The 14,749-nt window shown below is 40.8% G+C and overlaps 1 protein-coding gene across 2 annotated transcripts; it reads left to right on the top strand.

The window, feature by feature from the left end:
• Positions 1 to 688: 688 nt before the first annotated feature.
• cirbpb (cold inducible RNA binding protein b) lies at positions 689 to 6,218 on the top strand. 2 transcript variants are annotated; one of them, XM_017701382.2, is made up of 8 exons: positions 689 to 804; positions 2,208 to 2,307; positions 2,404 to 2,510; positions 2,595 to 2,709; positions 2,812 to 3,022; positions 3,126 to 3,184; positions 5,354 to 5,444; positions 5,996 to 6,218. In XM_017701382.2, exons 2-7 carry the CDS (start codon positions 2,208 to 2,210, stop codon positions 5,356 to 5,358), a joined length of 597 nt encoding a protein of 198 aa, XP_017556871.1. In that variant the 5' UTR covers positions 689 to 804; the 3' UTR covers positions 5,359 to 5,444; positions 5,996 to 6,218. The 2 variants fall into 2 exon arrangements, with proteins under 2 accessions (XP_017556871.1, XP_017556870.1); XM_017701381.2 differs by lacking the exons at positions 5,354 to 5,444; positions 5,996 to 6,218 and adding an exon at positions 3,539 to 4,430.
• The last annotated feature ends 8,531 nt before the right edge of the window (positions 6,219 to 14,749 follow it).

The following is a 14,749-nucleotide window of genomic DNA, read 5'->3' as shown; positions in this document are numbered from 1 at the left end:
AACATGCTTTTCAACATTTCCATGGATTTGTTTGGGATCCTAAACACAAAACATTGGAATTGAAATAGAGGTTAATGTGAAAAAAGTTGACTTTATTTAATAAACCCTTAGTAAATAACCTCAGTCATTCAACTGTGCATGCTTAAAAATGCCTATGAATTTATTGTTTATTAAATAAAGTTATATACATATTTTAACAAGCGCTAAGATATATTAAAACAACAAATGCCATGACTAACTTGTGACGGTGAAAGTGCCTTTTCCTTTAAATAAACATTTAGCTTAAAATATCCATCAAAGGAAATTCCTACAATAACACCAGAAACTATACAGCAAAGGCCTCTCCAGAAAACATGGAGTCAAACCTACATGACTAGTGTCTATTTTCTACTGAAAATGGAGATGGAGAATTCATCGCTTTTTGGTTTTGGTGCAGTGAAAAGTCTCTAAATCTTTACCTGGTCAAATGTAAGACTAAAATTTAAATTACACAGCTTTTTTCTCAGTTAACGTGATTTACTTGCTGTATACTGCTGGAGTGAAGGCCTCCCATTTCTCCAATGTCTTTCCGAGGAACGCGACCACACGGCAGGCGGCGCCATACAGAAGGACCAGCCCACTAATGAATATTAATGCTCATACGTAGTGTTCAAGAGCTGACGCGTGATGAATATTCATGAGACCCTGAAGCTCATAAACGGACTCCATTTTACAATCTGTCTCATTCGCGCTTCGGAGCAGCAGCAGCAGCAGCAGGAGGTTGTGGTCTCGAAATTGTGGTGAAGGCCGAAAAACACAAGAAAGGTAATTCCTACAGAGGTATCTTTTTTTCTAACGGTTAGTTAGCGGTCGCTTAAACGTCGAAAGGCATTGGATTTAGCGCTGGTTTTGACTTTTTGTCCGATCTGCCGAAACCCCGTAGCGAAGGACTGACACGCTAACGTTAGCTAACTAGCTCTCAGAATTAGCTTAATTTTACCGTGGCGAATGTGAAAGTAATATTGTAACCGCTGTATTAATTGATCTCAAACCTTCAGTATTAACCCAGATAACGCCAGAGGCAAAAATAGGTCAACGAACGCCACAAAGCTAATGCTAGCTGAGCCGCCATCTTGCGGCGTTGTTTCCTTTGTTCGGCGCGTTCGACGGACTAGCAGCGGGCTAACTGACTCGTTCCGTTGACCTACATTTGGGTTTTTCTACAACTGCTACAAATAACTCGCGCAGAAAAGAGAGTCTTTTATACAACCTGAAAACACAATGATGACCTAACGTATTAGTCTTCGTTTGAGAGCGAGTTCATGTTTTGATCATCCATATGTTAACTTGTAGCTGCACTGTTTCATTTGGCGCTACATTTACATTGAGCCGAATCGCTTCTACGTTTTGTTATAATAGAACACACGGAACAAATATGTAACGAGGGAAAGTGTGAGCCCCAGAGCAGCCATGTGTATATTCATGTACTTATTTATGTCCTGCGCTTTGAATACTTGATCTTTTAATTCATTCAACGCGTTTATGGGCGGGACGGTCGGTCATTGCGCCACAAATCAGCAACATGATTGGCTGCTGCCTTGTAGCTAATTTGCATATAGTTCTTTCAGGGCAGCGTGTGCGGCAGATCTGTGTAACTATAGTTGGTTAATGTAGTTTCTCCCCAAAATATCGTATAAGACGTTTTGTTTGCTGTAAATGGTCACAGATGGCAGGTTTTCCGTGATGTCACCGGTCACACAACTTGGACGCTGCTTAATGTTCTCACCCCTAGTTTAAAACCACTCTGCGTCCCGTCCATTTTCATGGTTTGTGGATTTAACCTTTTCCGTCGTGTCGCTGCGGGTGTGGGTGTCCTGTGGCCATTGTCAAAATGGCTGCGCCACTGCTAACCAGCTAACGTTAGCATAACGTGGCTGCGCTGGCTGTGATCCAAAACGCGCTCCAATGGCGAGGGGGCGGGCCTTTGCTGATGGGCCTCCATTTTCTGAAGGGGGAAAAGCTCGACTAATTCACCGAAAACGTTTAGAGTTTAGGGCATTATTCCTGTTAACCAGCAGCAGTACGGTTTAATGACACTTTTTTTACTGCTGGGTAAGGATAGGGAGTGTAAAATGTGCCACGCCGGTGTGGGCTGTTAATGGAAACGTGTGCATCTCGAGTGCTTTCCCTGTCATTAATGGCATGTTTTCTTTTTTTGTTTTAAACAGATGTCTGACGAAGGCAAGCTCTTTATCGGTGGCCTCAGCTATGACACCACTGAGCAATCACTGGAGGAGGCCTTTTCCAAGTATGGAACAATTGCAAAAGGCAAGTTGTTTTTGTGTGGAACTTCTTTAGGAAATGGCTACCACGGCTTCTTAATGTGGCTGACGATTTGTAATGGGTTTCTTCTGTCTGTTCTAGTCGACGTTATCAGAGATCGTGAGACAGACCGGTCCAGGGGCTTTGGATTTGTTACATTTGAAAACCCAGATGATGCCAAAGATGCCATGGCTGCAATGAATGGAAAGGTAACAGAAGTTGTAATTGTGCTATGCTGTGTTTGATGGTGTGAAACAGAAATGTAGACTTTCGTTTTGCTTATTTTTCATCAGTCTATTGATGGACGGATGATTCGTGTTGATGAAGCTGGCAAATCTGGTGGCCGGTCCGGTGGCTTCAGAGGTTCTGGTGGTGGCAGAGGATTCTTCAGGGGAGGCAGAGGAAGAGGTATGGACTTTTAAGCAGGAAATGCTGAGCTATGGTTCTGAATTTTTATCTTGAAATTTTGAAACACAATTTGACTTCTTTTTTTTTTTTTCATCTCTTCAGGTGGTGGTGGATATGGTGGAGACAGGAGCTATGGAGGTGGGGATCGGGGATATGGCAGTAGCGATAGAAGCTATGGTGGTGACCGTAGTTATGGAGGTGGGGATAGGAGCTATGGCAGTGGTGGTGACAGGAGTTACGGTAGTGGTGGTGGTGGCGGCTACTTCAACAGGAGTGGAGGCTACTCGGGTGGTGGAGGATACAGAGACAACAGGTTAGTTCTGTGTTTTAATCTTGAGGTCAGTGCATGGAGTGCTAGGTTAAACTGGTCAGTACTACTACTTGATGTTGCTAATGTACTCGCGTTCTCGTTCTAGGAACCAGGGTGGTTATGAACGATCTGGAGGATCTTACAGAGACGACTATGACAGCTATGGTATGTACAGAACTTAAATTGCTTGAAACAATTATAACTGATTTTCAAGGAAGGGGTTGATGGGTCTGTTCTGTCCTGGTTCACATACCAGTCCAATGACTAACAGCCGTACTGAGACCTTTTTAAACAATGACAATATGGCAAATTCTAGCTAATGCTGCACTCTGGAAAGGTCAAATTTCCAACTTGCTTCCAAAGTCTTCCAGTGGCCTTGATGTATGCTAGGAGATTGAGATGATTTGAGTTAACCATAAAACTATGAAAATACCACACCATTTTGGTGTCAGTTAATTTATTTGGAAAGGATGTCCAAATGCTCCAGTGCCTTTACTCTTACCTGCTTCTTGTCCTCAGCTGCACACGAGTAAAAAAAATTCCTGATTCCAAGACCATCCCTTCGCTGGCTGTATTTAAGATGTGCTCTTCGAAGAACTTTGATTTTCACTTTGTTTAATTTTGAGTGTCTACTACTCTGCAACTTAAACCATACTGATAGCATCTTGCAGTCCTTTTTTAATTTTTTTTATTTTCGAGTTTGAGCTACCCTGCTCTCTGAGAGGAGGGCTTAAGTCATTCTTGGGCATTTAATTGCTGTAAATGTTAAAGCTCATTTAGATTACTTGTACATACAGTTGTTCCATGAGAAAACATGGGTTTTCTTTCCTTTTGTATCTGTAATGAAGTCTCACTGTTTTGAACCATGTGTGAAATCTCTGACCAGTTCAGCACAGCCTGATAGCTTCTCAGATCAATTGACGGGGAAACTTTGGACCAATTTCCAGTTTAAAATGGCTCTGGGTGGGGGCAAAGGTGGGCGTCAAGCAGAATTTTACTCGGAAGTATCTGTCTCTAAAAAAATAAAAATAAAATGAACCATATCATTCCTAAAAGAAGCTTGCCAAGCTGTGATGTGCTCTTGGGGGTGACTTGCATCCTTGGTGTTGCAGAAGACTTGTAAATGTTCAGTATCCAAAGAGTGAACTACTTTAATGGCTGATGCCTCCAGTTGATCATGAAGTTGAATGATCTTCTCAGGGTGGCCTGAGGTACTTTACTCTTTGAGAGGTTTGAATATTAAAAAGTACTCTTTATGAACGTAATTTAAATCGAACTCTTAATGTCAATTTTGTTCCCTCTGGTGGGAAAACTGTGCTCTGTTCTGTGTACCAACACCTGCAAATTTTTTGTTCCTTTTTGTAAAAAAAATTTGGCTTCATGAAGCCCATTAAACAAGTTGCTGAACATGCTTCGATTTCATTGTGCTTAAAAATGTCAAAGATGTCAAAAGCCAGATGACAGTTCAGTGCTGGGATTAGATTGGATTTAAGTATATGTAGGAAAAGGTGAATTGATTTGTGTGGGGGAATTAATTTAAATGTAAGAAATTGGTGGGTTGCTTGGTGTGCTTAGCAAGTTAGATAGTAGGACTTGGTAATGTGGGATTAGATTGGTCTTGCTGAATTTAAAGCCAGTACTGTATAATGCTTCATTGCATGTAAGAGTTCTCTGCTAGCCTTTTTGGGAAATCAACAATGTCCTTGGAGAATGAAGTGTTGTGCCTACCAACTCAAGAGTCCTCTGAGATGAAAGCTGCTCTCTTGACTAGGGCAATTGTGGAGATAGGCCTGTAATGTGAGGTAACAACTTTTGCTATCCTGTACGCATCCTTCCAACAGTTTCATTATGTAGTCCATCATATGTCCTCCAAAAATCAGTGCTCTAGCCAGTGTTGGCTCCTATGACCTCGCTAAATTTAAGCTCCTAAGAATTGTGAAACTGGTCCATATCATGACCCTTTCTAAAGGCGAGTGCTTCATGCCAAAATGAGAATACAACAATCTTGGAATGTTTATCGTGTTTCATTTATTCCAAGTCTTAATTTTTGTGCCCCTTGAAGTTCCATTTTATGAACATGTAAAAAAATTCTCAGTTTCTTCCATCAAATGAGAAATGCTGTCCTCATATTGCCTCAGTGCCTATTAAGGCACTGATGCTTGCACTGAAGAATCAGCCTTAAAGTCCTTTTATTCTAAGTATGGCCTCTTTCTGAATGGTTTCCTTTTGTCCTAATGTTAGTTTGTGTTGTAACAGTTACTAATGCATGCTACTAATTTGATACTACTGAGTAGTTGAATTATTTGAATACTGATGTGTGTCTTTGTTTTTCAGGTTGAAACATGGCGAATGTGAAAGTCTGGGCCATAGTCTACAGGGGTTATAGTTTGTGACCAGGTTTTGGATGGCACATCAAAATTGTGAGGTAAGCAGCAGTTGTAGGGAGATGTCTTAACAGGTTTCAGCCACAATTGGGGATGTTTGTGGGCCAGAAGAATTTTTGGAGCAGTTACTGTAACTAAATTTTAGGCCAAAATGCAGGGAGTTCATTGCCACTGTAAGATACTATGAAAGTGGGTGAAGTTTAACATGTTAAGCAAACACCTGTACACACTTTTGTGCCATCTTGTCCTCTCAACATGCGATTCTCAAACCAAAAGGGGAGAAACGTTACATCATGCTGTCCCAGCTCCCAGAATACACTGGAACAAAGCCACTAAGAGTGCTTATACCTTTTGACCAGGTGTTCTGGGAGGTGTAATACATCATTATGTTGGCTGTGTGGCGTGGACCCTGAGGACTGGTTTGAGAACGATTCGATTGAACTTATGGGAGTAATTTGAATAGGGGTGGGAGAGGTAGAGTTACTGAACTATATATTTGTATGTATATGCTCAAATGAAGTGGCAAGATTATTTTTTTGCTTTTTTTTTCTCCACTGTACCTTTTTGTAAAATTGTTTCTGGTTCTTGCTAGGGAGGAATTCCCTGCAGTGCTGATCATCTCTCCATAAGAACAGCAGAGAAGCAGTGGAACTCCCATGTGAGGCAAATAGGGTTGTGAGATGCTCTTCACCCTAACTTGGAACATGTATCTTTGATGAAAGCTGAGTGCTCTCATTATGTGGAAACACTCAGTTTAAAGTGTTTGCTGTAAAGAGTGAAGTCTGAATGATTTAATAAAGATTATATAGTTCTGATGTTTTGTTCTGTTTTTTTTTTTTTCCCCCTATAATGTGCGTAGTGACCAACTGGAAGGGGTCATGCATGCTGAGCTTAAGAGTAATGTGGAAGCACATCAGCAACAATAAATGCCAAATTCAAACACTGCAATTTAAGTTTTCATTCAAGTCCAACTTCAAATCAGTTTTGCCATTTTAATGCACCAGTTGTTACACCAGCACTATTTCATTTACAGATTTAGATGCTTTCATAGCTTTACTTAGTCAAAACGCATTTTCTGAACTGCAAGATTATTCATGTGGTTATGCAGTAATGGGGTCAAAATTATGAAGTGCCCACTCTAAACTACACCGCCAACTGCACTCATTCTGTGGCAAAGTGATTGTAAAAGTGCAGATCGAGGTTCAAATTTCAGATTTACAGCTGTCGATCATCCTATCAGTGCGGGGCCAGCAACGCCTGAAAACGTGTTGACCGCTGCGCTGCGTTAACAGCAGTAAAGCCGAGCAATGTATCCACCTGTGATGCTTCGGTCTTCATAGGTGGGCCGAGGAGTGTTTGGTCATCCGTAGGAGCGAAAGTTTTCTGGGTTGTTAGACAGACTAATAAAAACGAGGCTGAATTTGCCTTCCTATTCGCCAGCTTCTGTGTCGAATTTTCCGGTCCACCTTAACTCGCGCAGCAGTAAAAATTATTTAGGGAAGAGTATGTAGCAGCTGCGCCATTTAAGGTAGAACGAAACCAATCGAGTAAGAAGCTGCTTTCGGCTTCGCTTTAAACGGCGCAGCGGCCACGCTGTACTGTCTACATACGGCCGAATGGGCTCAAATAAACTTGGTTAAACTCAGACACGCACGTGCCTAAATGAAACAAGCTCAATACAAAACCAGAGAGAAGAACAATGACAACAGATTATCTGCGCTCAAACAGTACGAGTTACACCAGGTGAGCGAGGGTTCTTATTCTTGTGTCCCGTTCCACCTTAAATCGTATAGCTCTCGCATTAGGTCGCCTCGAGACATTGTCAGATAAAGCGCGTGGTGCTGCTAACACGGCAGACAGACGGAGCCCCACTGGGTTCAGTCACTTCGCTAGCTAACCCAGGTTAACCAGCTAACGCTGCTGTTTTCACAGTTTTCACACTTGAATTATGTGAAGATGGACAGTAGCGGCAAGAAAGGCAGAGAACCAGTGTATGAAAAAGCGAGTTAAGAAAGCTGGGGGGATTTCCGAGCAGGTGGGCAGAGAGAAATGTTTACAGGATATTAGTTCATGTTACTTAGCTAGTTAGCTAACCTAGCTAACTTTAGCACCGGTTGTAGCATAAGTTACTGTTGTTTTGACCAGTCGTGTGTCAGCAGTGATTTTACATGGAACTTCATTTAGTCTTATCTATAATTACATTTTTACTAATAAAAAAAAATACAATTACAGACATCTAGTTACAGATGTACCAGTCTTTAATTTCGATTAGTACACATGTCCCTAACTGAGGTTTGACTGGTGGAAATACTCCTTCATATTACGACTATGACTAGTTGTAATATGCATTAGAGAAATGTATAGATTCAGATAAAATATCTAGAATTCTCTTTTGAAAATGTTAAAATCTAAAAGTAGAATTCAGACTAGTCAGAATGCAGAATACTGCTTCTCAGCTCTGAATAGGTTATATAAGAATCATGTCTTTAATTGTGATTCGACTAGTGTGAATTACATTAGAATGAGTAAAAATTAAATATAAGATACCAGAAATGGTTGGAAGTTACGGCTAGTCATAATGGATTTACAGAAATCTTCAATGAAGTTGAATTTTAAAATACAGTTTGAGAAATCTGCAATTCTAATTCTTATTAGTCAAAATTATGTTTCAGGCTTTTTCAGTGGTTTAATAGATGCATAAACAACTATGAGATTTGCATTGGGGCAGTCATGGGCTGGAGGTTAGGGAGCTGGCCCTGTGACCGGAAGGACTGAGGTGTTCTTGAGCAAGACCCCCATTTGCTCCCCCGGCGCCGTGGACAGGGCTGCCCACCGCACCGGGCAAGTGTGCTCACTAGTGTGTGTATGTGGTGTTTCACTTCACGGATGGGTTAAATGTGGAGGTGAAATATCCCCGTTGGTGGGATTAAAAAGTGTATCTTAATCTAATCTTAATATTTATAAGGGCAGCATTCGGTGGGAAAAGGGTGGTACGTGTGCAACAAGTCAGCAGTGGCCACAAGATGGAGAGTCTGAATCGGGTCTTTGATTAAAATTCAATAAGGCCCAGTTAGAGAAAAGTTCTTCAAGCAAAGGTCCGGAAAATAACTTGAGTCATGATTCAGTGCCATATACTGTAAACTGAAGTAGCCGACTAGGTATATCAACATCTTATGTAGTCGACAGCCGAATATCAGATCAAATAAAGTTCAATCCAGTCATTTCAACATCGCCTCGTCCCTCCGCTGTGTGACCCTCACTGGACTCTCCGCGCACCGTAATGCAGAGATCTGATTGGGCGAGTAGCGTCACGTGTCATACTTTCACCGCATGTGATTGGTGTTTGAATTTCCCGGGCCGCTAAAGCTGTACCGTAAAGGCTAGAAACGTTACGCCGATTAAAGTAGGGCCACCCGGTCAAATGAAATGGTCCTGTTTAGTTTATCGGTTGTAGGTCCAGGCCCGCGTAGGACAGCGTCTCCGACCGCGGTCCGCCTATTAGTGACTTCTGCTCTAAACAGAGTATTAAATGTGGTCACATTAGTGAAGGAGACTGAAGCCTCCAGGAACATCACCAATATTTCAGCAACCAGAAGATTAGTTACATTATCGACTGTTAGCAGCAGTTTAACTAGCCAACAGATCTTCAATCCAACCAACTCGGTGCATTATGGGTATCCCCGTTGGGTACATCGGTTGTACAATACTTATTGCAGTGCACTGTGGGACCGTTTAAGTGCACTGGATCTTCTGCCCTGTTTTTTTAGACACCACTACAAAATAGTGGGATCCTAAAATAGTGCACTATATAATGAATAGGTCGGCCGCAAAGTTTGCTGATAGTGTTTAGAGACGTAAGGTCACTGGTGAAAATATGAATGGAAACACTCGCAACACGTGACATGGCATCTGCTTAAACAGAGAAGTTTGCATCCTTCAAGAAAATGAGCGAATCAGCTTGCTGGTTAGGGTGGAGGAGGGTCGACGATATTGTGGTGCAAGCGGGGAAAGGCAGCGTGTTGTGGAGATCTGTACAAGCGCAGTAGCCAAAACAACCCAGACACATTTTTGTTTCATTGAGCGAAACACTGCACACCGTTTCTGAGGTCTTTGACGGGTTTTATCAGTGATTTCAATTCCATTCACTAAATGGGAATTTGTCCTTTAGAGTATTCTTGTCTCTCCCCATTCAACGTGTTTGGAGACTTGTCTTGTATGGCTTGAAATAACTGCCCAGTTATCTTGAGATAATCAAGTCAGGGATGTCTCAGGATGGTGTGGCTATATTTTTAATATTTTTAAAATATAGCTGTGGCTATATTTTTCTGTATTGTTATCTTGAGATCATGACTTAATTGTGTTGTGATCTCAAGGCAATTAAGCTGTTATCTTTAGATCACAAGATAACTAAGTCGTGATCTCAAGATAACAACTCTGTTACCTTGAGATAACAGCTTTTGTTGCTTTGTTTATTTGTTTTGATCACAAGATAGTTAAGTCGTGGCATCAAAATAACAATGCCGAAAATTATAACTACTTCGTGGTCTCTCTGGATGTTTGTTGGTGGCTGCTAAGCAAACAGAATTTCCTTCAAAGCATTTCTGCTGAGCGTGCTGTTGGCCCCTCCCTGATGGGATAAGTGAAAGCCTTAAGACTCTGAAAATTAAAATGAAATCGAATCACTGAGAAAGTTTCTAAATCTCTGTGTAAACAGTGGCGGTTCTAGACCATTTCAACTGGGGGGGGGGCCAGTCTAGGGCCAGTGGTTATGTTAGAGGGGCCGATTTCTTTCTAGCTTATGGTGCTTTGCAGGCATTTAGAAACAAATGTATGCTTTCAATACCATTCAACATTTTATTCATACAGTTTTCAGTTACAATTTTACAATTTTCTATATTTCTCATGTTTTATACAAACACTAACAAATTATCACCTTTCAGTGTCTTTTCCATGATTTAAAATGTTATTAATTTTTTTACAGTTTCATATTAAATTTCTTTTACATCAGCTGTCTTCCATGGTTTGTATGTTTTCTTGCCAGCAGAATTCTTACAGGTTCTTCTCCAGCTGACCATTCTCCCCGCTCTAGTGTGTCTTCTCCCTCTGAGCCAGTTTCTCCAGCTGACCATTCTCCCTGCTCTAGTGTGTCTTCTCCCTCTGAGCCAGTTTCTCCAGCTGACAATTCTCCCCGCTCTACTGTGTCTTCACCCTCTGAGCCAGTTTCTCCAGCTGACCATTCTCCCTGCTCTAGTGTGTCTTCTCCCTCTGAGCCAGTTTCTCCAGCTGACAATTCTCCCTGCTCTAGTGTGTCTTCTCCCTCTGAGCCAGTTTCTCCAGCTGACCATTCTCCCCGCTCTAGTGTGTCTTCTCCCTCTGAGCCAGTTTCTCCAGCTGACCATTCTCCCTGCTCTAGTGTGTCTTCTCCCTCTGAGCCAGTTTCTCCAGCTGACAATTCTCCCCGCTCTACTGTGTCTTCACCCTCTGAGCCAGTTTCTCCAGCTGACCATTCTCCCTGCTCTAGTGTGTCTTCTCCCTCTGAGCCAGTTTCTCCAGCTGACAATTCTCCCTGCTCTAGTGTGTCTTCTCCCTCTGAGCCAGTTTCTCCAGCTGACCATTCTCCCTGCTCTAGTGTGTCTTCTCCCTCTGAGCCAGTTTCTCCAGCTGACAATTCTCCCTGCTCTACTGTGTCTTCACCCTCTGAGCCAGTTTCTCCAGCTGACCATTCTCCCCGCTCTACTGTGTCTTCATACTGTGTCCAAATGACAAATTAAAATGAATCTGAATTTCAATTTGAAGCCCAAAATTGCAAATATGACTGGGGAATTTAAATACAAACATAAAAAAAATATATTTTATACATTACATTTTCAATTTAATTAAATTTTATCTGAAATGCACACAGCTGCAAAGAGCAGACCAGCAGCATGAAAATGAATGTGAGCCCCCTGAAGTGTGTCTGAAATGAGTGTGCCATGAACGGGGTGGACGATAGGCCATTGTACTTGAGTGCTTTTTGCTCAGTTTTATTTTCTGAGAGAGGAAGCATTGAGTCTGTCCCAAATGCTCAATTAAACCCAGCATGCTTGAGGTCTCTTGCCCTTTAGGTGTCTGTATCATGTTGACATCACAGAAACTACTGGGAGTAGGACAGCAAGGTTGGAGGATCTGTGCAATAGTTTTTATAATTGTTTTATAAATCTTTTTTAAGCATTAAACAAAAATTTATATCAGGGTAAAGTGAAATTGTCCGATGCTAGTTAGTAAGAAAGTCTTTGTTAAAGCATGTGCTTTTCTTTTTTGTGTACATATCAGTACTTTATTTAAAACTGCAGTACAGTGCTCATACTTCACAGACACAGCATTTCTGTCCTTTTTCCCCACCAGTGGCCAGAAATATTCAGTTTGCATGAACATTTCATGAAATTTGGTTTACTTTAGTCAGGTGTTTGTGGCTTTTTTGGACCGTTATCCAAAAGCATAGCTAGCCGTTGGTCAGTAACATGAAAATCACTTTAGTACAGAAACTCTACACACTGTTTTAAATAATCGTACTATGCAGGTACATGACTCATTCATCAAGGTACAAACAAAGTAAGGTCAAAGGTACAGCAGTGGTTTTAAGGTCCAATGGTGTACCTTACATTTTTCCAGGTGAAAAGTAGATGTGTGTACCTTTTCATAGCCCAATGTTTAAAAACACAACAGTAAAATAAAAGCCCTGGAGACTAGACGGGGTGTGTGGAGTCTATATATATATATAATGCTTCAGTTATGTTCCCTAACTAAAGGTACTGGGATGTACCCCTGAGGGTACCACCGCAGTGACAAGAGGGGTACTGCCCCAGTGACAGTGCAGGGACATGATTTACTTACTACAAGTGCGATTTCAGTTTAAGGTGATGGAATCTTAATCATGTTGAATCACTTTTTGTGCACATTTCTTTAAAAATGATCAATAAGGTAGTAATGCAGCATTCCAAGAACTTTGATATGCATTTGTCCTCATTAATGTTTTCTTTCACATACTGAAATACCATCTCTACGGCAACTGCTGCTACCTTTGAAGGGGAAACTATAGCTAAGGTGATGTTAAGCTACTTTTGATTGTCATGTTCTTCTGCGTCTCAGACTTATCTGAAATGCGTCCTTGCTTAGAGTTTATTAGAAACATTACACAGGAGAATTTGTCTTCAGTTTCACTTTTGTGCTTCCTCATATGTCAGTACACAAACTGAGTAAACTTGGGTTTGTGCATTGTTTTGCACTTGATTAATTGTGTGAATAATTAAGTGATCATTCGATTGTAAAGTGTTAGCTGACTGTATTATTCAGTTAATTCAACGCAACGGTGTATTGTAATTGTTACGCAAAGCAAGCTTAAAAAATTAATGTAGTATGAACGCACAATGATATCCAAATTAAATGATCAGCTTTAAAATCAATGTTTGATGTTGTACTTATTGGATTCCAGAGCAGCAGCGTTTAGGTTACTGCATTTGTTGCATTTTATTCATTTTACTGCCTTTGTAACCCTGTAGAAATATTTGATTCTCTGTATTGCTAATCCCTGCGATGTACTGGCGGCCTGTCCAGGGTGCATGCTTCCCGATGACAGCTGGGATAGGCTCCAGCACCCCCCGTGACCCAGAAGAAGAAGCAGCTTAGAAGGTGTGTGTGTGTGTGTGTGTGTGTGTATATTGCTAATCCAGGTAGATGTGGCCCCTATTTCTGTGTTTTATAAAGCTTCATGAACCGCCAACAGCACTTATGCACAAGCTTGTTTCCAAAGAAGTTGGGCTGCTATGCAAAATGTACATAAAAACAAAAAGCAGTGATGTGCAAATTATATAAACTCTATATATAGCTAAGAAATAGTACAAATACAACATATTAAAAGTCTAAACTGAGAAATCATATCATTTTTGAAAAATATATGTCAATTTTGAATTTGATGCCAAGTGACACGTTTCAAAAGTTGTGACGGGTATGTTTACTAATGTGTTGCGTCACCTCTATTAACAACACACGTTTGGGAACTGAGGTTGACCAACTGCTGCAGTTGTGAAAGTGAATTTTTTATCTCATTTTTTGCTTAATGTAGGATTTCAGCTGCTCAACAGTTCAGGGTCTCCTTTGTTGTATTTTTTTATTTCATAATGTGCCAATTGTTTTCAGTGGGTGACAAGTCTGGACTACAGGCAGGTCAGTTTAGCACCCAGACTCTTCTACTACACGCTGCTATAATACATGCAGAATGGGGTTTGGCATTGTCTTACTGACACAAGCAAGACCTTCCCTGAAAAAGACGTCATCTGGATGGCAGCATGTGTTGCTCCAAAACCTGTATATACAGTACTGTGCGAAAGTCTTAGGCACCCAAGACACATTTTCAAAATCTATTTATTTGTGTAGTTTGTGTTTATTTGCTGAGAAAAGTGTTAATATTTGAATAAACAAAATTGATAGAATATTAATTAATAATGATTATATGTAGTTAAAAAGCAGCTCCTGGTTTGACCAATCAGTGCTTCAGTAAATTGTGCTCATGATTTAATTGATGATATTAACAAGTCTCTGTGGCGCCTGGGAAGGTGTCAAGGAAATTTTTATTGTTTTTATGTTTATTTGAATTATGAATGTGACTTTATTCTAATGTACATTGTGATAAACTCACTGCTGAGGTAAATTGTTTAAAATTTTGCTCAGATGCCTAAAACATTCGCACAGTACTGTATACATCCAGCTTAATGGTACCGTTGCAGATGTTCAAGTCACGCATGCCGTGATGTGTACCCTACACCGTCATGAATGCTAGCTTTTGAACTGTGCTGATCACAAGCCAGATGGTCTCTCTCTTCTTTAGATTTGTCGGACCCCAAGACATTTCCACTTGTACCCAGTCCATCTTAAATGATCTCTGGCTCAGATGTTGTACTTATTTAGGTGACTGCAAAGAAATCACTGCATTTTACTCATTTTACTGTCTTTGTAACCCTGTAAAAATAAATATTTTGTTTCTTTGCAAGCCTAATCTACTTAGATGTGGTCCCTGTTTCTACATTTTATAAAAATGTAGCAGCAGTACCCAGCAGACGACGCAAAGTGTGCAAAGCCACAGCTTTTATTTCTAAACCTGTACCCACAGGGTTGTGATGTTACCACAAGGGGGCAGTGTTGATTTATATTTAGTATTGCAAACTAATAGGAGGTGTTCATGTAATTTGGGACAGTCTTAAGGTCCCAGATTCTGCGCAAAATGTGCCTTTGCCTTTGAGTTGATTCCAGTGCCATCATGTTTTAGTTTAGCCTTTATGAGGAAGTGGAAGTGTCTGAAAAAATACAAAAA

This window comes from Pygocentrus nattereri, chromosome 15 (genome assembly GCF_015220715.1).
Source record: "Pygocentrus nattereri isolate fPygNat1 chromosome 15, fPygNat1.pri, whole genome shotgun sequence".
Lineage (NCBI taxonomy): Eukaryota > Metazoa > Chordata > Actinopteri > Characiformes > Serrasalmidae > Pygocentrus > Pygocentrus nattereri.
Note: the sequence above shows the minus strand (reverse complement) of the source record. Positions and strands in the feature narration are given on the sequence as shown.

What these genes read in the sequence shown, in the direction of transcription:
- cirbpb (XM_017701381.2), top strand. Translation starts at nt 2,208, where the DNA reads ATGTCTGACGAAGGCAAGCTCTTTATCGGTGGCCTCAGCTATGACACC. An exon ending in TGGCTGCAATGAATGGAAAG is followed by an intron (nt 2,511 to 2,594) that starts GTAACAGAAGTT and finishes ATTTTTCATCAG; the next exon opens with TCTATTGATGGACGGATGAT. An exon ending in GGAGGATACAGAGACAACAG is followed by an intron (nt 3,023 to 3,125) that starts GTTAGTTCTGTG and finishes TTCTCGTTCTAG; the next exon opens with GAACCAGGGTGGTTATGAAC.